The sequence below is a fragment of the Ascidiella aspersa genome, chromosome 2 (assembly GCF_963924565.1).
Source record: "Ascidiella aspersa chromosome 2, kaAscAspe10.2, whole genome shotgun sequence".
In the NCBI taxonomy this organism is placed as follows: domain Eukaryota; kingdom Metazoa; phylum Chordata; class Ascidiacea; order Phlebobranchia; family Ascidiidae; genus Ascidiella; species Ascidiella aspersa.
The window spans coordinates 1,685,793-1,707,909 of record NC_139448.1 but is presented as its reverse complement, the minus strand read 5'-3'; the positions used below and the strand labels follow the sequence as shown (position 1 = coordinate 1,707,909).

Sequence of the window (22,117 nt, the reverse complement as noted above, 5' to 3'; positions counted from 1 at the left end):
AAAAAGGTCAAACAAGCAAACAATTCGTGAAACATCAAGTAGTTTGGAAACATGATTCGTGAGACTTGATTCACATGAACGAACTTTGCTGCTGTTTGTGATTCGTGATACTTCACTCACATGAACACACGAAATTGCTGCTGTTGGTGATTCGTGATACTTCGCTCACATGAACACACTAACTTGCTGCTGTTGGTGATTCGTGATACTTCGCTCACATGAACACACGAACTTTGCTGCTGTTGGTGATTCGTGATACTTGATTCACATGAACACACGAACTTTGCTGCTGATGGTGATTCGTGATACTTGATTCGCATGAACACACGAACTTTGCTGCTGTTGGTGATTCGTGATACTTCGCTCACATGAACACACGAACTTTGCTGCTGTTGGTGATTCGTGATACTTCACTCACATGAAGACACGAAATTTGCTGCCGTTGGTGATTCGTGATACTTCATTCAGATGAACACACCAACTTTGCTGCTGTTGGTGATTTGTGATACTCTATTCACATGAACACACGAGCTTTGCTGCTGTTGGTGATTCGTGAACTTCATTCACATGAACACACGAACTTTGCTGCTGTTGGTGATTCGTGATACTTGATTCACATGAACACACGAACTTTGCTGCTGTTACTAATTCGTGAGAGGTTAACGGATTTTCCGGCTGGGTTTGAATTTCGCTGGATGCGAATCGACATCTAGAAAAACAACAGTCACAGTAAATATTCTGATGCATTTTAACAGCAAGTTAGTAAAAAAACAAGTCGTTGATTTTAACTAAGGCAGATTACTTGGAAGAAAAATATTTTAAATCGTCGTTTATTGATTTCTGTGCAAGAAAGGCAAGGGATCGTGTTACATCGATGTCGATGACGGCGAGCTTAGAACAAAAATATTTATAAAAAATATATCGGAGCCGAAACCCGATGCCGAGTGATAGTATTGGTTCTGGTCAGATTTTGTAGTTGATTGATGCCGATACGATATCAAAGTTATACAGTTACTTTGATCATGAATTGCAACAATTATACCTTTAAGATAAATTTACCAGAAAAAGGTAGATTAACAAATGGAGGTAGTTAACTTTTAAACGCTGAAGCCAATTTTAGCCTAGCATTTATTTTGGTGTTTCAGCAAAGTACCAACGTCATGATCACCGGACCTCTTTCTTATTCCAAGCAATCGGCATTTTTACAAAAATTTTAGTGAATCCTACCAAATACGTATATTTGTTAAAGGTAGTCCAACACAAAGTTTCAGAAATATTAATAGTGTTTAATTGATGTTGGTGTTAAGCTAGTATTTCCTGTCAGGAAATCATAAACCAATCCCCATGTTTCCAGAGCATCTAATAACTTTGACTATTTAATAAATAATTTGCCAACCAAAATTTTATAATTAAGTTATTACAAATTTACAGCATACATGTATAAAATAAGTTAAAAATGTTATGACAGAACGATGACAAATTCTGTGAAAATTATAAGTGGAAGTTACCGGAACGCATAAGGTTTTTCAAATAGCGTTACAAAGTGTTAACATAATTTTTTGGCCCACGATTACGGCTTACGTATCAATAGTACACTGAAAGCCATTACAGACTCACCAAATCTGTCGATCAATGATGCAAGCAGACTAGAAAAACAACTAGCCTGCAGTGAGGTTCGAACTCACGACCTCCGGTCAAGCCGGAACCATCGCTCTACCAACTCTCTTGATTAAGCAACAAAAGCAAGCCAAGTCACCTTCTTTTGGTCGGCTGAGTTCGCTCCTTGGAGGAAAGAGGAGGAGCTGCTCTTGTGGTGGGAGGAGTGGGAGCGGCTCTCAGGAGCAACAGTGCTCGGTAGCAACTCGTACCTGAGAAACACCGGGAATGAAATGAGGAGCACAGGGGTCGAAATGAGAAACACTGGGGTCAAAAGGAGGAACACAGGGGTCGAAATGAGGAGGCGAAACAAAGGGGTCTAAACGAGGAAGAAGTTGTTTTAATCGAGCAAATACATTGACCAAATGAAATTTTGTTTTTTTTACAAAAATCGTAAATCCCTAATCTAAGGAATCGTGGATTAAATAAAGCAATTTAAATCACCTAAACAAACTCCATTATAAACTAATTAATTAAAACCTGATTACTAATCAATAGTAAAACGTTACAAACACCAGTTAATTATACAGTCTACAGTAGTAAATAGCAGGTTGTTGTATACACAAACAATGTAAGATCTTACTTTGGCTCGTATTCGTGCCAGAATGCGTCACATCTCTGCTTCGAGTAGTAATTGGTCCGGTAGCAATTCTTGGGTCTGGCAGGTTGCAAGAAAACACTCTTTGAGTCTAAAACATCAAATATGTTATGGGTTTACAGGACCATGAAGGATTTTTGACATACTTTGTGAACTATAGTGACGGTTGTTTAATTGGTAATGTTTCAGGTTTAAAAATAAATCGGTAAAATTGAATTTAATCTTCACTTAAGAATATAATTTATTGTAAAAACTGCAATGAAACGCCATAAAATGATATGATAAAAGTAGTTCTTTTAAAATAGAAGTGATAATTTAGTAATTTCTAAGGCAGTTTTGACTCTAATTAACAAATTCTACCATCATTTGAATTCGTTAAAATGTTCTTTCGTGTAAACATATAAAAATGGAAACTGAAAACTTGTAATTTACTTTGCGAAAGAAAACTGGCCTGTATCTTTAAATTCAAAGCTTATAAGATAAAAGGGCCGTGGAACTTTTTTTTAACTTTATTTCTGTTTTAAAAAACAAATTTCGAAATAAGAAAATAAAACTTTTAAATTAAATTGGGAACGTAACTAAATTAATCAATTTGAATATGAACTTGGAACAGAGAGTGAGATAAACACGACAATTCAACGGTCAGTAGGATGACCTTGACCTGACCTTGGTTGGTGACATTGAATACGACTACCCTCCCCTCATCCGTTCCAACCGCCACCTTACTCCCTCCCCTGAACACACAGACGCAAGTAGGAACACTTTCCAGCGGGTAAGTCCCCAATATGCGACCGTTGGCCAGCTTGACGAGGACAAGGTCATATTCGGCTTCAAGGTCACCGCCCGAACCTACCTAAAAACTTGTTGTTAACAAATGTTTGAAAAAAAAACATTTTTTTTTATGTATTTTAAAATATGGAATGTTTTTGCATGTCTTCTGCAAAAGTTGATTTCAAACCACGATGTGTTTTTCAAAACACATTTTAGTCCAATCATTTTTACCATCAACTTTTCTGCGTCTCTTACAATAGGTCAAAAAATCCAACTGTTGTGAAATCAAAGTGCCTACATTAGGTCAAAAAAATGTGAAAGTCATGTTTTGCAATTAATTCTTGCCTGAAACTGGTTCATAGAAATGTAATAATACTTGATTAGGAATAGATTAAAAATTCAAAAATAAATTTGTTATTATAAAAACAAAAAAGAATTTTAAATTGAATCAAAAAAGAATAATGTTCAATTAATAAAATAGTAGGATCACAGTTAACATGAAATTACAGAATGGCCTCAATTTGTTTTAAATTAAATTCAAGAAGTAAAATCTGAGATTAATTCTCACTTGTGAAGTGTTCATAGAAAGGTAATACATCAAGCGTCCATCGCCAGTGATCCTGTACGTCAGGGGCAAGTGGAGGTTTTGGAGATCGCGCAACCTTCCGCTCCTGACGTCAAGCGCCTTCAAACCACGTCGTGGATCCATAAACGTCATAATGGCACCCGAATCACTCACGCGTATCTGGGTGTTTACGTTCAAATAAAAATATTTAAACTTTTAATTGCAAAAATTAATTTGATAAAAAAACAATTAACAAACGGGATATTTTTTCCAATCCCTTTTAGCCAAAAGCCTTTTTATCAATTGCTAAGCTTAAATACTGCTAATTATAATTCCTTTAACATTAACTATTATAAATGCTTTAACATAAATGTTACATTCAACAGCCGTTGCCTCCGAGTTGAAACAAATCTGCATCCTAAGTTGCAGACAATTGAAATAAACAAAAACTAAATATTCTTCGAACTTTGAATATTAAAACAAATTTTGATGTTAAAAAGTTAAAATCCCTTAAGACAGGTTTGTAAGTATTCTGTGCTTTTTTAAACAAACAGATTAAGAGTTTCTTTATACATCTCTCATAAGGTTTCCTTTCATGTCGATTGTCAGCAAACTTATTCCTTCTGGAATGCTCCACACTGTGACGTAGTTCTTTGTGTCAAGGGTCATGACCTCGTCACGCTTTTTTAACGCTTGAGCGAACACGAAGGCAGTGTCGGGAGGGGAAATAACCTAAACAGAAACCAGGATTATTCGGTAAAAAATAATTTAATTATTTGGAGAAAAAAACAAATATAAAAAAAACAAGATTCAATGAAAAACGTGAAATTAATTTTGTTCAATTAAAATTAAAAAAAAGTTCATAAAATATATTAGCCTAAAATATATTTTCATTTAATATAGTCTTATAGATAGAAATCGCTTTTCTGGTGTAAGTTTTTTTTATTTTTTTTTCAAATTTAGAATTTGACACCAAATTGAACTCATACAAGTGTAGAAAAACTTTTCTTTTCTTTAGAGCAGAGGTTTTCAACCTATGGGCCATGGCGCTGTTTTGAGTGGGCCACAGAGCTTGGCATAAAGTGATATAAGAAATCATGTCACTATGAACACAAAAGATAAATACCAAACACCTCGACCTATTGTTATCTTTGTGACATCATTTCTTTTTACAATATGTTAGGTTCCTCGCCACCCAACGTGTGGTACGGATGCCGGGAAGGTTGTTCAAATGTAGCATTACGTATTATTCTTTTACGATTATTGTTTTGTTTGCGAGCAGTGATTTTGCCTGGTTTAGGACAGTGCTCCCACTGCTCTGCAACCGGTGTGCCGTGTAACTTGTGCTTCAATTTTTACTTTTTAATCAGTCGAATTAACGCGAGAAATATACAATTTTTAGGAGTTTGACTGGCTTCAAAGTTTTCAGAAAATCTGTAAAACCGCAAAATCAGAAGATAAAGGAATGTAATACGTAAAATTTTCGGCGCCTTCGGCGCATTTCATTATGGACTGCTCCTTTTCTAATGGCTGCCCTTGATAATTGCTTACCCATTTCATTTATTGAGCTACTCGCATGACGCTCGCTATTTAAGACGTAACACATTTGAAATAATATAAAGCTTTAATAATTTATTGTGTTGTTGAAACGTCATGTTTTTCATTAAAAGTTAATAATGGGCCACCACCATTTTTTTACTAATTTAGTGGGCCATGAGCAAAAAAAGGTTGAAAACCCATGCTTTAGAGGTATTTTAGTTTCCGGACCCAGATATAATTTCTTAAAAGCTAGTTCATATTGTTGCATCCCTTACCCAACTTTTGACGCAATTTTTTTTAGCATTTTTTTAGCAACATTTACTTACTTTTGCGAGCATTCCCATCCAGAGACTGACCGCATTGAGGGCTCCCTCTGGTGAAAGACCGACAAGGAAAGTGTTCTTCGAAGTGACTTGTGCGTTCAAGAGCGGGTGGTTAAAAGTGCAGACAACCTGGGATGATTCTAATCTCCACACCTGCCACAAAACACAGAATGAAGGTTAAATTTCACAATAAGTTCAACACACAGAACTTCTATATCTTACATATAAAAAAATTACATACTTTGTACATTATATATCTTTTTGAGTTTTGCAAACGTAAAAGATATAAGTTTATCTCACAACTCCAAAAACAGCAATTACTGTAAAATAAAATTATTATTTGAAAAATTTGATATCTAGTTTAGTGAGTAACCTCTCTACATATCTGGTGTCAAAAAGCTCAAAATTTACCCATTGTATTTTTTGGGGCTTAGGTAATTTTAAAGTCCAACCATCAGTCTAATACAAGTTACACATGAATGTCAAATGATTAAATAAAAAATAAAAAAATAGCTGAATTTGTTATTTTGTTGGTTGACCTAATTTCTTACTGTTAAATGGTAGTAAAATGTTTTTGTATTAAGTTATTTCATATTCTTACTATGTTTGACTACAACCTCCAACCATTATCCTCCAAAATAAGTAAACCTACCATCAACAAATTGGTGTTAGATAATAAAATGTGCTCACCCTTGAAGCATTAATGGGTTGGTCGGAAGCATCTTGTGCAAAAATAGAAATCACAATCTGCTCGTTGGGTGAGATTAGGATATTATCAACCTGGAAAAGTATTTATGTGATTGTAATGCAAAGTTTCTATACCATGTCACATTTTTAAAACACAAGTGCATTTCATGTGTAAGCTAAACGGGTTATGATTAAAAAACCCTTATATGTGTTTATATAAACTTAAAAAGAAAAACAACAACCTTTGCTGTGTCAATAATTCCTGAATTTATTTGTTTTGAAAAAACATAAAATGTGCGTTTGTTGGGCCCATTATATTTTTGGTAACTTCTTAAATTAGAATTTATTTGTAAGGATAAAAAGTAAGATAAAACGACAACCTACAATAGGGCATCTCTACAATGCTGTCATATTTACAACAAAAACTAAACATGAGAAAATCAATTTGAAAAAAATTAAAGAATTTATAAAATGTAATTTCAATAAAATGTATATAAGTCAAATGAAATGATTGATTGATAACTATTTGAATACCAATTTGATATTAAAATAAAAAATAATATTGTAAACAAATTAAAATGACCTTATGACAATTTAAATTTTCCTATTTTGATAATCAATCGATTGTTATTCCATATTCTAAATGTCACCTTAGGTCCTTTAATCCTGACCAGGTTCGAGCCAGTTTTGAGATCCCACACATACTGGTTTCCCTCCACATCTGCCGTCACAATCTTGCTTGCAAACGTAGCATGGCAACAGTGGCTTACTTCAGCTAGGTGGCGCAGTGTGAACCTGATGTCTCCGTTAATCGTTTCCCAAACCACGACATCTGGACTATGGTCAGTTGTAATTGTGGTATGTTCCGCACAAAACACAGAACTCACAGACCTAAAAAAAACAAGGTTTAGAAAGATTTTTCGACAAAAAAGGAAAATCGGAAATATTTAAGCAAATTTTGTTGTTTCAAAACAATGTGTTTTTAAAAACAATGAAATCACAGGCACAAAGTCAACAGCAACAAATTAATAAAAAAAAAAATGGTAATTTTTTTTAGGCCAATTAATAATGTCTATGTTTTTATGTGGATGTTTAAAACATTGGAAATATGATTATTTTTTTTAGTAAAAGCTAAAAATATGCTTGAATGAACAATTCTTGTCGCACATGTACAAAACTTGAAAAACGAAACTTAAACACATTTTACTCCTTTCCACAATAAGAGCTTGCTGTTTGATAAATATATATAAAAAAATTGTTATACAAGTTAAACATATTTAAAAATATTAAAAATAATTTGTTTATATTTTTAGAGAAACTTTGTAACAATGTCCACCTTCCAGTTGAGGTCACCGAGGGAATAAAGGAAATATTTTCCAAGTTCCAAACCTTGATTGAATCAAGATTTGCAAACGATACAGCCATTAAATTATTATTGTCTCCTTCTGGGGCCTGTGGAACCGATATAACCGACACGTCTGATAAATGGCCGTCCAAGATCGAAATACAAGTGGCACTAAAAATAAAACTTTTTTATTGAAAATAGTATTGATTTGCTTTATAAAAGCTGTAATCAAACATATTTTAAATATATAGTTACAAAGGTGAAATACCTCGGAAGCTTTTTAAAGATACTTAATATAGTAACATATATAATACAAATTTTAATTGCAATTATAAAATATTCTATTGTTGTTCTTAAGAGCAGTAAAAGGTTTGGACATGTGGGAAAAATGATTTAATATCTAATCTAAAACTGCTAGTTTTCTTTTAAAAAATGAAGAGCATTTCCTAAACTTCAAATTTGGAAAGCTTAAAACACGAATTTAAAAGATACTATAAAGGAATTATTCGTGTCATATTACTTGAAAGTCGACACCATGCAAAAAGGTTGGCCATTTAGAACTATGCTGATTAGACCAGCTTTATCCCAAAGCTAAACTAAGAGCCTTTAACACATCAAGCCATAAGTACAAAACATTAAGCACCAACCTTTCAACACTCCAAACATAAATAGCACAATCAGTTCCTTCCAGGGTAATGAGCAGGTATTTGTTGCAGTTGGTGAGGTTTGCTTGTGAGAACCGCTCGCCCAAACGTGCCACGACCTCAACACGAGCCTGCCAATCGTCAAGGCTCCAAACATCGACCTCTGCGCCCTTTGTCACCACCAGGAGGTCTCTGCCACTAGATAGCGCTGCCTGCTGGACTCGGTTGCTCGCTAAGCGAGAAGACCTAAAAATCGATTATTGTATTTAGGGGTTTTGTTCTAATAGATTAAATTGTTTTAACTATGAGTGAATTCCTGAAAGAATAATTCTTTAAGAGTTTACAGTAGACACTAACTATTTTTTCATCAAAATTATAAAATTCTATTAGAGATATTTTGTAAAACAGAAATATCCTCATGGTTTGTTTTGTGGAAGAAAGTACAACCATTGCCAATTAGTTATGAATTATTTGGTCCTTTAGAATGTTTAAATCCTATTTGTTTTTGATAAAGATGAAAAGTACTTAGCAGTACCTTTTGGACACCAAAATTAAACAAGTAAAAAAGTATTTTTACTATAAAAATATGATTGATTTTGAGTTTGTTTGGATTTTAAATAAAAATGCAATTTAAAAAATCCAAATTGTTCTCACCTTGAGTCAATCTCATGTGTAAGGGTAAATTGTCCGGTTAATGATGAAAAATTCCAAATATTGACAAAACCAGTCAAATGCACAGCAATAAAACTTTGCTGGTGGCTTTCAAACAAATAATTTATAGGATCATCTAAAAAATAAAAAAGTTTCAAAATGGTCTCTTTGGATCCCTAGAAACAAAAAACGCAAATATTTTGCTGTATTTAAATGAGCCTCATAAATATAAAATGTCAAATATTTTTGCCTTGTCATGGTTAAATATTAAATACTCTAAATAGATGCAAAACAATTAAATAAAAACTTTACAAACATAAACATTTATATTATTCAATATTCTAATAAAATCAATATTAACACAGAAAAATAATGGCCACACCTGGAGTATTAGTGTAAAGACAACTAATATTGTCTCCTGTTGTGATGTCATAAACCCAAACAGATTGAGAAACAGTCAAAACAAAAATGTGTTTTTCATTTGTGGAAATATGGCAACACAAAACCTGAGAAAAAAGTATTTATTTTGGTGTCGTCAATCATGACGTGCTTAACAATAAAGTCTGCACTTCAAAAACTTTTGCTAAAGTATTTTTATTAAAAAACAAAAACAAACGTGTATTGTGTTCTGAATTTTTTATATTTTTTTTATTTTTGGTATACTTTATATTAAAATTATATACCTATTACACTTTATAATATTTTATTCAAAATATAGATGTTTTTAAAAAAAATGCCTTTAAAATGTTTTATAGCCTTCTGGAAAGCAAAATTGGATCTTTTCTCTACTTTGTAGGATTACCTTTTCCAGACAAGACAGGACCAGGTAGATTTGTCTCTCAGGCAAGTCGACCACAATGACAACATTGCTGTGTCCAGGTTGGAAAACTGAGAGAAAGTTTTTGCTCGCAAATGCGTCAAGTGCAGCCATTGGCTTTTCATGGAAGCCTAGAAATTAAAAAAAAACAATAAAAAACGCAACCACAGGTTACGGTTTTGTGGCTTATTATGCTAAAGATTTAAAAAATAAACAGTTTTGCAGAAAATACAATTGGTTTCAACACACTTTTTCTATATAAAACAATAATATTGCCAAGGGATTTCAATAACAAGTTTGTTATAATTAGGGTAAAATTTTTTTATAAAACATAATACTATTGATAGCATTTTTTAATGTAAACTACATTCTTCATATAATTTTATTATTTTTTGTTAAATAGACTAAACAAACCAGATTTGATCTTGCCAAAAGCATTTTTGAACACTAAGCTCCAAATAGAGAAGTCTATATGAAGTTGTTATACACAAACCTTTATGGAAGTAGTTTTTGAGTGATATTTTAGGATGAGAAGTTCCAGTTGCTTCTTCAAGAATAAATAGGCTTGAGTTTGGTGTTGTGCAAACAATTATATACTAAAAAATAAAAAGTCGGTGTTGAGTTTATATGCATGAATTTATAGGAAGTATACAGCCTAACAACAAACATATATAGTTTTAAAGCCAAAACATCAAACCAGTACGGCCAATACTTATATTTCACTTCAAATTTCCAAAATATTACTTCAATACAAGTTTGTGTACCAAAAAAATGTTTTTACATATATTACAATCTGACCAACTAAATTAACTAGGAATATTTAATAAGGTACAGTTACAGAAATAATTCTGATAAACATTTCTAGCTCCCTTAATTTGAAAATATATAAACTAACCCACCTTTACATCTAGGGAAGTCTTTATCCATTCCACAGAGTCCTTAAATAAAATTTCTCGGACAAGATCGCCGTTTAAAATGTCGTAAATCTTTAAAGACTTTCCGGCGGCATAAACAAGACTAAGCGAAGATTCTTTGGCATAAGCCCGCAATCCCTTTGTCACCGATTGTGATTCAACAATGGACACTCTAAGGGGGGCACCGGGGGCCGAAGCATGAACTCCGGCCGGAAGTAAAATTGGTTTTGAGCTTTTTTGAAAAGTACACTGGATGAGCAGTTCGTTAATCAGTGGGAAAGTGGATGAGAGGTGGTAGAGTCTACTGAAAAGTTCTCCAGCGAATGTCAACTTTGATTTGCTGATAACAGGCAGGGAAAGTCTAACGGCTCGCTCTAGAACCAAAACCGACTGCTTTTTGTGGCAATTGTAAATTTGTTTCAGTAGAATCAAAAGTTGAATTGCTCCAAAAGAAGTAAGGATTGTGTTTAACCAGCAAAAGTTGAAAGGACAGATTATCAACATTTCATCGCGATTTTCATTTTCTTCCGATTCAAACATCGCAAACACCTCCATGCAAATATGAACGGCTTTTAGTGGTACTTTTCGCTCAACCTTAACCTGACCTTCAAGATAATCGGCATAGAAATCAAACAAGGTAGTTTTAGCGCTATGCAATTTGTCAGTGGTGAAAATTCTTTTAACATTTTTCACCCAGGAAAAAACCTCACAGCCTCCAATAGTTTTAACACACAAAATTTCGGCGAGATCTTTGAGAATCATTGAAACCGAATCCTCCAAAATGCATTGAGAAATATACTCAGAATCGTCCAAAGCATCATTTTGATAAGATTTACATCGCTCTGTTATTTCAGACTTGACTCTCTCATTTATTGCAACAAGCGTCCGCAAATCTTGTTCCGTAATCCCGAACTTAACACAAGACAGGAACTTCACGGCTGAACGCACAAGCGATCGGCCATATTTGATTTCTATGCTGAGTATCAACCTTTGGGTGACCTCTAATTCACCTTGACCAATGTCTTCACTGGTTACACCAGAAAATGATTTCCATCTAAAATGAATACAAGTGAAATCCATTACATCGCGTTAATACATTATTCAAACAAAGCTCACACATAAGGACCACAAGAGCTGGAGTTATACACTGGTGAGCTTTAAATAAAATAGAAATATTTTGTAAAACTATTATTAATGTTTCTTAAAGATGAGTATCATTTTTGAGCATAATGGCCGGAGGTAGTAAGAATATAAAAAGCCCATACAGAAGTAAGTAGCATTTTAAAAACCATAAGATCTTTTATTAACTTCTAACATGGGCATGTTTTTAACTCTACATGAATATCATTAATCAGTAATATATCACTAAAAGCAAACTGAGCAAAATTGATATTTTCAGAAGTGTAACAAACTCATGGCCATATTGTATGACTTGGTAGCCATGTAGCACTTATGTTCAATAAGGCAAAAACCCTGCTTTAAAGCTCAAAAAACAGGTTAATCTTGAATTAAGCAAATCAAATGTTCGATTTCTTAGCAGGTTTTTTAAAATTAGTTAGCTTACTGTTTAGCTTGAGCATACACAAGTGTGGCTTGTGATGGACTGAACTGAAGACCTTTGTTATCTGTGGAATAAAACAACATAAAAACACAATTTTCAATTTTGTTGCCACATGTTTTGTTAAAGCAGCAATAATATACAAAAAACTACACCCGTTGACCCATAATATATTAGAAAGGTTAATAAGGTAAATTATAAAATTTCAAACAAACTACATTCGACTAAAAAGCTTAATTATGTGACTCACTCGTTTGTAAGGCTTGCATTGCAATTGTGTATTGGCCTGTCGTTATTTTCCGACATTTGTTTGAGAGGAGATTTTGTACCAATGCAACAAACCTCTTTTGACTTAACTTGTCAAGATGAATAGCATTTTGCCTGGTAATGGATAAAAATACAATAGGTATAAAACATGCAATTAAAACTTAATACAAGAAAATGATATTAAAAACCACATTTTACAATATACGGCATCCAATAATATATTACTTAAAATTATATTAGCCCTTCAAATTTAACCATTAGCATCAATAAGATTATATATAGCTGAAATTAGACTCTTCAGAAATTATGGGAATATAAGAATAGAATACTGGGTATATTTAGGTTGAATAACTAAATTTAATCACCTATCAAAGTACAATGAAGGCCTAAAAACTTGTAAGATCTGATCAACCAGCTGTCTCAAGAATTATTCTCAAGTTAGTTTATAATTAAAAGTATTTTTCACCTTTTTTCGAGCAAGAGTTTTTGCGTCATTTTGTGATTTTCGTCGATAGTGAGAATTATTTTTACATTTGGTGGAAGATCATTCGGGAAACAATCGTCCAAAGTCTCGAACGAGGAGGATTCTTTCAAGCAATCTATCCCGTCAACCAGAACCACAATTGGCTGACCGGGCTTCGCAAAACTTAATAAATTCAAAAACCTTTCAACTAAGAAGGAGGTTTCTGAAATAAAAAATAGAAAATCCAGATCAAATCTTATAGCAGTAAAAAAATATTTTCAAACAGTTTCCCAGTTTTGTACTTGGTATAATTATAATAAAGGGAAAACTTAAAAAAAAATATCTATAAGCAATTAAAAAATGGGAAATCCTTTTTTTTTCACCAAATTTAAGCTATGCACTGTTTAAAACTTTTTCAGTTTTTTAAGTAAACATGTAGATAGAAAACTCATTTTAACTTCTAAAGTGGCTAGAAATACGAAATGATTAAAGGAAAGTATTTTGCATTACAGAATAATATAAAGTATTTTGAACCAAATAGAAAAACTTTTGCACCTGTACACCAAACTGCTACTTGACTTTTGTCAACTTTGAGGCACTTTTCAAGATGTGAGCAAATACTATCGAGCAATAATGGGAGTGAAGAAGAACTTAACGTTGAACCAATGAACCGAACGATACAAATAACGTCACACGATGGCGGAAAGTATTCACGGATCTAAAAAAATGTGTTGAATGAGTTAAGAGGAGAGTAAATAACAACAAGATTGTGAAATAATTTCAAAGTTAAGTGCCATACAAACCTGCATATTTTGTTCAAGTGAAGCATTAAATTGTAAGAAACAATAAAAACTAAATCCAATAAACCCCAACTTTTATAATTTACATAAATCCATATAACGTACAAAAGCAACACAAATAAATTACCATTCCAATAAATATTATTTTTTTCTTAGCCGCATAGTTTGTGTATAATCTCCACAGTGAGGAAATAGAATAAATCACTTTTAACTTGTAAAGATCAACTCACGTTAAGTGCTACTTTTGATATTAAGTTTGATTTTCCGGTCCCTGAGTCACCAAACAGGAGGAGAGGAGCGTTGTTGGATGAGTCGTAGATGTAATCACTGATTCGCTCAGTTACGCTTGAATGAAGATCACTGTCTTGGTATTTTTCGCAATTTTTTTTAGCGATGAGACAATGACAAAGAACCTCACTCAACTGAGACCTACGTCTGCATATAAAAAATTCTAAGTTTTGAAAGTAAGTTGGTAAATATTTGAAAGTTTTATAGTACTTTGTGCAAATATTTCAAAAAACTTTTTTAGACAATAATTCGTATTCAAAATACTTTTTCTTATTTTTAAGCAAGAGAAAATCAAACGTCTATTTACAAATTACAGAAGTTACAAAAGATTACAAACAGTTTAAAGCAAGAAATTGGCAGTAAACAATAAAATAAGAAGTTTACTTCCTAAGTTATTTGTTTTGTAACATTTTTCATTTTGTAAAACCTGTGACGATTTGGAGTCCTATTATTACATAACAATAAATTAGGCAAATCCCCATTGGAAATTTTAGCAGACCAGAGCGGATAATAATTACTTTTCAGAAAACAAAAAATACTTAAATCTATTATGTAAAACCAGTGATTTTCTACCGTAGCTGTGTTGGAACATTACAAAACTAAAATTTCTCGTGGAACACCTGACAATGTTTCACGAAACATAACACCGATTGAACATCACTGTCCTAACCCAAACCAACCTTGCATGCTCAATGTTATCTTGCGTTAGTTTGTCAACATGTGTCAGGAACTGATTGCAAAAGTCGTCGAGATAAGAACGGTGAGTATCAGGCTTTATGCCCACTTGGGGGAGCCATTTAACGGAGCAAGTGTAAACTTGGAATTCTCCGTCAGACTCGGACACAAGTAACGGAAGGCGAACCTGCAGACAAAACGAGTACTTCCAGGTTTTGATCGTTGAAATCAGCTTTGAAACAACAAGGTGCAAGTAATATGTTAATATATTTAGAAATGTTCAGATAACTTTTTTTTTAGTATTTTTTTTGTTTAATACAAATGCCTTTAAACCACATAAAGAAAAAAATATGTAGAGCTATTGTGCCACACAAAATTAACACCAAATAGCAAATAACTTAAGTAAAAACAACCTTTCTAATGTCGTAAATCTTGCTTTGGGCTGAACTATCGATTAAATCACCAGAAACATATTTTGACAAGTTGTTGGTATTTTTTACCAAAACATCGACATACTTTGTCACCCTTGTGATATTCATGTCTGTAAATAAGAAAAAAGTAAACAGTTTAAGTTACTTGGAGGAAATATATATATTAAATTTTTGAATAAACAAGATTTCAAAAAAATAGGTTGTTTAATATTTTTAAACAAAAACACAATAATTACACCTGTCTAAAAAAATATTGTTGTTGTTTTCATGCATAATGCTACACAACCATCTTATACTAATCAAATAATCTTTTTGGAATATCAATATTTTAAACAACTGCTTTATTGTGACTTATAAGGTTTAAAAAAGCAATTTAAAAAGTAATCAAAACAAATCACGCTGTTTTTTTAGTACTTTTTATCAAGCATTTTGTTTACCATTTAGTCACCAGCAGCATCAAAGACTCACCGGTTTCCATTTCCGAAATATTTCTGATGTAACACAAGAATCTTTCTGGGTCAGAAACCTCCCTCCCAAATAAACCACACTCGAGCTCAACATCAAGACCTTCAACAAAAAAAAATAATTATATACACATGCAGTAAAATAAACAGAATAATTTGAAAATTGTTCGTCCGGCAAAATTTTATAAAGTGTTTTGTTTAATGTTTCGTTGTTTTGACATGCTCATGTTTAACATTAAGCAAGGCACTTTTCTTGCACCTTCCTATCATTTTCAGTGTAGTAGCGAGCTTCAAAAGCTGCAGCCTGTTTTTTTGCATTGTCCGGTTATCGATTGTGTATCTCATTTTTCTCGCCTCGTGGTTTTGAACCTGGTCCATTTGTTTTTTCCTTTATTGTTATATATATATTTTCAATAATATTGCACTAAAGAAGATTGCCTGAATAGGTAGTCGAAATGTTGGTATTTTAATAAACTTTAGCTGGAAGAATAATTGTACAATTGGCAGCAACATTACATGCAAACGGTTAAAGGTTTTAAAGCTGGTTGTAATCTAAAATATAACATGTTCGTTATCGGATAGGCACTGATACCCTGGGATATCGGACGAGTACCAATATTAATATACATCCCTATACATAACTGATCATCTTTTACTCACAAGAAAGCATGAATTCTTCAACTTCCTGTTCTGTCGTTAGTTTTTGTTCGAGAGCTTTTGTTGCAACCAACTGAAGGACACTTTGCAGTTTCAAAGATCGACTTTCAAGTAAATTTTTATCATTTTCTACAGCCAGCTGCATAATATAAACTCACATTAAGTGAAATAAATCAAGTGGTTTAGGAAAATTTTACTAAAATAATTTTGTGTGAAGTTTTATAAAAAATTCTCTCATCATTAGGAATTTAAATTTATGTAGAATCGCAGAATCCACAAATAACAAAATAGAGAATTCTTTGAAGTATATTAAGATAAAGTTTATGTAATTGTGTTAAAATATTATTGTTATAAAATAAAAATTTATCTGAAATTAACTTGACAAAACATAGAGCTATAGATAAAGAAAAACTACTTATTTCCAAATATAACACACAAAAACACAAATCTATTCAATTAGAGAAAAACATACCACTTCTGTCTTTAGAATATATTCAGCTGGGACTGCATTTTCGTCTCTCTCATAACACCTGTCAATCAAACTGTAGTTTGGGGGTTTAAGGTCGTAAGCAACTTTAAGGAAAACTTCAAACAATCGAGAATCGATCTTTGGGGGGACGTAAGCAGAACTGTACTTTTGACCGATGAATGCCTGGAAAAAATGAAAGCATTTAAAACAACTTGATTTATTTGATTTCTTTGGGGCACTTTATTTACAGAAAAACATTATATTAGTATATATATATTACACTGAAAGCCATTGCAGAAAGCAATGGCAAAAAGCAACTTCAGAAGGGATAGATTTCAGTTGTTAGCACACATATGTGTGTAGATATGTTTCATTAAATATATATATATATTAATGAGAACATTAAAGCCCATACAGAAGGGGGCTTTTCTTCTGTATGGGCTTTAATATTCTTATTACATCTTACTAAGACCTTCAACCATTATGCTCCAAAATATATATATATTGTTTCAAATGAAATGAAAAATTTATCTGTTATGTGGCTTAATGAATTTTAAAAGCCAAAAAGGTCGAGTAGATCGACTTAATCTTGATAAAGACGTTTTGATACAAGCTGTGTTAAATTGTCACATTAACTGAAGATGACCTTTCTGGCTTTACAATTCATTATACAGTTAAATAAAAAATCTTACCACAAATCCAACAGAGAGGGACTTTTCGTTGCATCGTTTTATTTCAAGTTTTCGTTCCAAAATACTGACATTTCTATTCCAACCATTTGGATCAACCAACTTAAAATACAATAAAAGCAGTTAGTTATAAATAAAACAATATACACTACAAGGAAATGATGTTTAAGTTAACACATAAATTTAATTATAGTTTATAAAAAGTAGAAAATTTCATAAATCAACAATACGGTAGCTAAGATTAAGCCTAAATACCAAACTTTCCAAAGTATTGCAATTTTAAGAAAAATAAAAAAATACCTTAAACTCAACATCCCATTTACTTTCACATTCTTTCTGCAATTTGCAAACTATGCTTTTTCGCAAAGCAACTCTCTCTAAATATGAATCTAAGACAGGAAAAAAATGTAAACATAAATATGTTTATTTAAAATTAGCCAATTGAGCAGCAATTTCTAATTAGTTAAATTTTGAAAACATAATTAATGCAGATTTAAGACAAAAAGGAATTCATATTATTTTTATATTAATGTAACTTAAGCACATCTAAAGTACAAAAAACAACTAAAACAGAAAGTAGAAAAGAAACAAACAATAGAAAGTGTTTACCATCTTTATTGCAGCACAGATAGGTCTGCACACACGATAATCTTGGTTCTGAAATCACTTTGAGGTTCCCATGTAAAATTGCTTTTTGTTCGACAAAGTCATTCACTCTTGGTTGTGAAGACCATGTGCTTTTCAGAGAGGCTGCTCAAAATCAATTTCAGTGTGGTTGAAATAAGGTGCATTCCACTAGGCAAATTACCAATTATTTCTCTTCTGGTGTAAATAAATTTGTTGACTAATATTTAACGGACAAATATACTATGGAATATTCTGGCAAAACTTTTTTGGTAATATTTTTTATTGGTATTTCTTTGTTCAGCCAGTATTATTGAATGTTTAACTAATAATGGAATATGTTAAATATCCACTTCTCTAAAAAGTGGTAGGAATCTGCAGCAGCACCAAGATTTCCTCTACACAGGCAAAACAAATAGGTTATTATCACAAATAAAGATGCTTGATCGTTTAATAAAACATTTGGATTTTTAATTTACCTTATGACAAAGACCGGAAACTGTAAATAATGCACGGGGAAATGTTTATGTGCCAAGTACTATACCAAAAAGCGTCTACGTTCGCCGCTGAAAGTGCAACTTTTAAAGTAGTTGATATTATGCGTATTTTAACTCAAAGAGAGAAATAATAAGTTGGCAACCCTAATTTATTTTACGGGCTTAATGTAAGACATTCTTTCTTTGTTTTACTTTAAAGTTTTAAAATTGTGCAAATTTTTGCAAATTACCGTAACAGGGAAAATACCCTAACACTTTATTTTAAAATGCAAAGGTGAGAAAAATATTTAGGGTTAAAAGTTTTAACAAAAAGTTTAAAATGTCTTGTATAATTTGAGACACAAGAGTTTGTTAATTTACCCATAAACTATCATAATTTGAAACATTACAAAAGGGCAAATCACGAAATTGTTTTGAACAGTGATTAAATTGTGTAGGGTATGTCTGCCGCTAGAGCAGGGGTTCTTAAACTTGGGTGCATGGCGCTTTTGGGGTACGTAAACTAGCATTAGGGCGCCATGAATGCTCAATTAAACTATTAGTGTATATTCAAGCAATCTATTTTTCAAAGAAAATAGTAGGCTATAGTTAAAAATAAAACGTTTTTGCACTGAATATACTTAGACACACATTTTTGGACTGGAAACAGAAAATTATTTCTGAAGTCTGTTTGTGTATTATGACGTCAATTTATGACGTCATCACTAAGAATTTATTTTCTTTACTGGTCCGTGCGAAGCAAACAAAAATTCTAGGGGTCCGCGGTATAAGAAGTGTAAGACTCCCTGCGCTAGAGATTGTCAAAAGGGTCGCAACTTTTAGCAATTTCACAAAATTACCTATTCGTACTTTTTTCCTATAGCTTTTGTCGTGTAGTAAGTGGGTCGTTATGTGTGTATCATTAGGTAATGATAAGGTGTGCATTTTGTGCTTATTGCGCCCCGTGCTTAAAAATTTAAGGAACTGTGTAGTCGAGGATAAATTACCCGATGATGACGTCAGATCCCCAGTAAAGCGTCCAAGGGAGGATGAACTTTTGACCCCTGCTGTGAGGTCAGAGGTCGAGGAGAATGCTCGTTGGGCGCAAGTCGTTTTCTGTGAGAAATATTTAAGTTATTACTTTGCACTTTCCAAACTTGTAGTCCTGGACCCTTTTACTATGTTTACTGAACCATAACGGTGACAAAAGAATAATTTTCGTTGTTTGCTTTGAAATGCATTTGTCAAAGCAATGTAGTATATATATTAGTTATAGAATATGTTTCGCCGTGATTTCACGTTCGCACCTTGGAATATGGAGAAACATACAATTTAATCGATGTAACCCTAATCTAACTAAAGAACTAGTGTTGTAAAACATGAGTTTTAGCAGCTTTGACATTACAATATTGAAACGCACGAAGTAATTTGGCATCGTATATCGGCTCCCAGACAATTCCGACATCTTTACTGGAAACATGGGTCTGGGTGAGGAGGGGGCCCAAGTGTCAAGTTTCGCAATTACTGCGATAATTACAAAAACTTTCGTTTCGTGTTATTTTTTATTTACAGCTCTGTTTCGATTTATATACTTACGTACGAAGCACCAAAGAAAAGTACGCGAAATAAGATCACAATGTTTTTTGTAAGCTGCTGATCGTTTACATCAGTGTTTCTCAACAATTTATCGCGGCGACACAATTACTAATTGCAAGTATAATAAAGATTTGGCGACTCGATTCACTGGATTTTTTGTGAGTTTATAGCGAACAAAACAAAGATAAGACAATCGCATAATATAAGTTCAAATCGAACTAAAATGGCCATATCTCCAATACGCAATTATCTAAAAATCTTGCTCAGAATCTAGTAAGGCACATTCGGCGACGCCCATTCTGGGTCACACTGGTTTACATCAAAGTGAACCTTTTTGATTTTTCTATTTAGTCCAAATAGAAAAAACAATTAGGTAATTACTTACTTTAACCAACTTGCTTCTTCGTAGACTCGAAGTTTTCCGCGAAGCTCGATTTTCCATTTTTTTAAAACATTTCAAAATCAAACCACGTTAAGTTTGAGTTAATCCACATTACCGAAGGGAACACGTTGTTTGCGGTGACAAATATTTAGGTTGCCTTGCTGTAGAACGAGAAAAAGTTTTATAAGTTTTGACGACCAACACAAAAAATTGTCAAAAAGAAAAACACTGTCGTCAAAATCAGTAACTAGTGAAATAATTTCACAGAAATAAAGAGATTTCAAAACAATGTGAACCGGAAAGCCTGAGCCACAGAAAAATTATTAACACTTGCAGAACAAAATAAAAGGGTGACATTTTTTGTCCCAATGGCGAAGATCAGGAAAATCAATTTCCAGACGCAATCATGAGACACTGAAAGAATTTCAAAGTCATAAAACGCCTAACTCCTAACCTTCGTTTTATTCGAATGAGGTATTTTAGCAGAACTTACGCTGGCGTTTTGAGCGTGACAGCAGTATTCTGTATTAAGAGATAATTTAACTTTTGTGGTTCTTTAGAACTCCTAACCTTCGGCTATTGGCGTCTACTTAAAAATATGCAAAAAAGCAAAAATTTTATCCTGTTATTTAGATAATCTCAAGGGGCTTGATTTAAACCTCTGGTCTACCTTGCTACCTCCACGCGTGTCGTCTCAAGCCCAATACAGCAGCTAATTAAATCCCGTGCCAAAAGTCACGAGTTGTTACATAGGAGTGGAGCGTGAAATTACATTGAAAGGCAATTTACCGCAATAAGTCATTTCAATTGAAAGCGTGCCAGTCAAAACACATGTCGAACGCCAGTGTCAAAGCCAATGCGATCTCGCCCTTTAGCTTTCTACTAAAGCAGTTTTTTGGACAGATAACTTTTTTAGCTTTTGGCACACTAAAAAAATTTAAAAAATCACAATATTATAGCTTGATAATTCCCTTAATACACGACAATGTAACATGTAGATGTCTTAATGCTACCACATTTGCTTGCTGACACTCTTTCTTCAAACTACCAAAAAGTTTCGCAGCACACAGTTTAAAGATGACTGATATAAATTAAAAGCAGGTAGATTATATTTTAATTAAGCTTGTTATACTGCCCAGTGGGCCACGTTGATAAAAATCAAAGTTTTTTTGTATAAAAATACAAATTCTTTGAGAAAAGCATTGTTATTTGCATCCTAATCATTGTTTTTGCGTTCCAAACAGTTTTCTAGCAAAACTTTTCAAGTTGAATTCGTTACGTTAGCGTAGAAACTTATTATAGCACTTAAAAATCTGTCGATTTGTTGTTCTTTAGAGTGTTTTCAAGCCTACAGGACATTTCTAAAAAGCCTATTGCCTGTTTTTACAGCGCCTTTATTGCAAATAACAAAATTTCCACAAAATATAGTTAAAAAAGTGGAGCTGGTTGATCATAGCGCTTTTGATCGACTAAAAGGTATAAACAGCCATTAAGCAATATGGAAATATAAGATGTGGTTACGGTTTTGAAACCACGCGCAGAGCAATCCATTTTAAGCCACAATCTACTGATAAGCGCTTTTCAAACCTTCCAGACCACAGGGCTTCATTTAAACACTTTTTGTTTTAAATAATTAACATTAAGCTCTAAATCGCCACCATTGCTTGGATTTCTGCCAAAACACGAAAAGTTGTTTCCCAACTTCCACCAAATGTGGTTCCCGAGCGGCACAAAATATAAAATACGAAAGAAATTTGTCTACTGCAGC

The 22,117-nt window shown here is 32.9% G+C and overlaps 1 protein-coding gene across 1 annotated transcript; it reads right to left on the bottom strand.

Annotated features, from left to right (window-relative positions):
• Positions 1-358: 358 nt before the first annotated feature.
• Positions 359-20,409, bottom strand: LOC146163069 (NACHT and WD repeat domain-containing protein 2-like). Its single transcript, XM_083382844.1, has 31 exons — positions 20,353-20,409; positions 19,331-19,487; positions 17,881-18,021; positions 17,572-17,660; positions 17,275-17,373; positions 16,586-16,765; positions 16,117-16,252; positions 15,461-15,559; positions 14,975-15,102; positions 14,567-14,748; positions 13,829-14,033; positions 13,354-13,516; positions 12,802-13,021; positions 12,319-12,449; positions 12,075-12,135; positions 10,496-11,564; positions 10,090-10,192; positions 9,582-9,727; positions 9,162-9,285; positions 8,783-8,915; positions 8,132-8,374; positions 7,476-7,655; positions 6,790-7,030; positions 6,143-6,232; positions 5,456-5,605; positions 4,164-4,322; positions 3,594-3,770; positions 2,921-3,107; positions 2,240-2,345; positions 1,757-1,868; positions 359-709 (listed from the first exon to the last, which is right to left on the bottom strand). Exons 1-31 carry the CDS (start codon positions 20,407-20,409, stop codon positions 614-616), a joined length of 5,364 nt encoding a protein of 1,787 aa, XP_083238970.1. The 3' UTR covers positions 359-613.
• Positions 20,410-22,117: the final 1,708 nt, after the last annotated feature.

Excerpts from the sequence above, each read along its gene's own strand:
- LOC146163069 (XM_083382844.1), bottom strand. The coding sequence starts at position 20,409 with ATGGAAAATCGAGCTTCGCGGAAAACTTCGAGTCTACGAAGAAGCAAG. Across the intron at positions 12,136-12,318 it reads AATGCAAGCCTTACAAACGA|ATAACAAAGGTCTTCAGTTC; the intron begins GTGAGTCACATA and ends TTTATTCCACAG. Across the intron at positions 10,193-10,495 it reads AGACTTCCCTAGATGTAAAG|TATATAATTGTTTGCACAAC; the intron begins GTGGGTTAGTTT and ends TTTATTTTTTAG.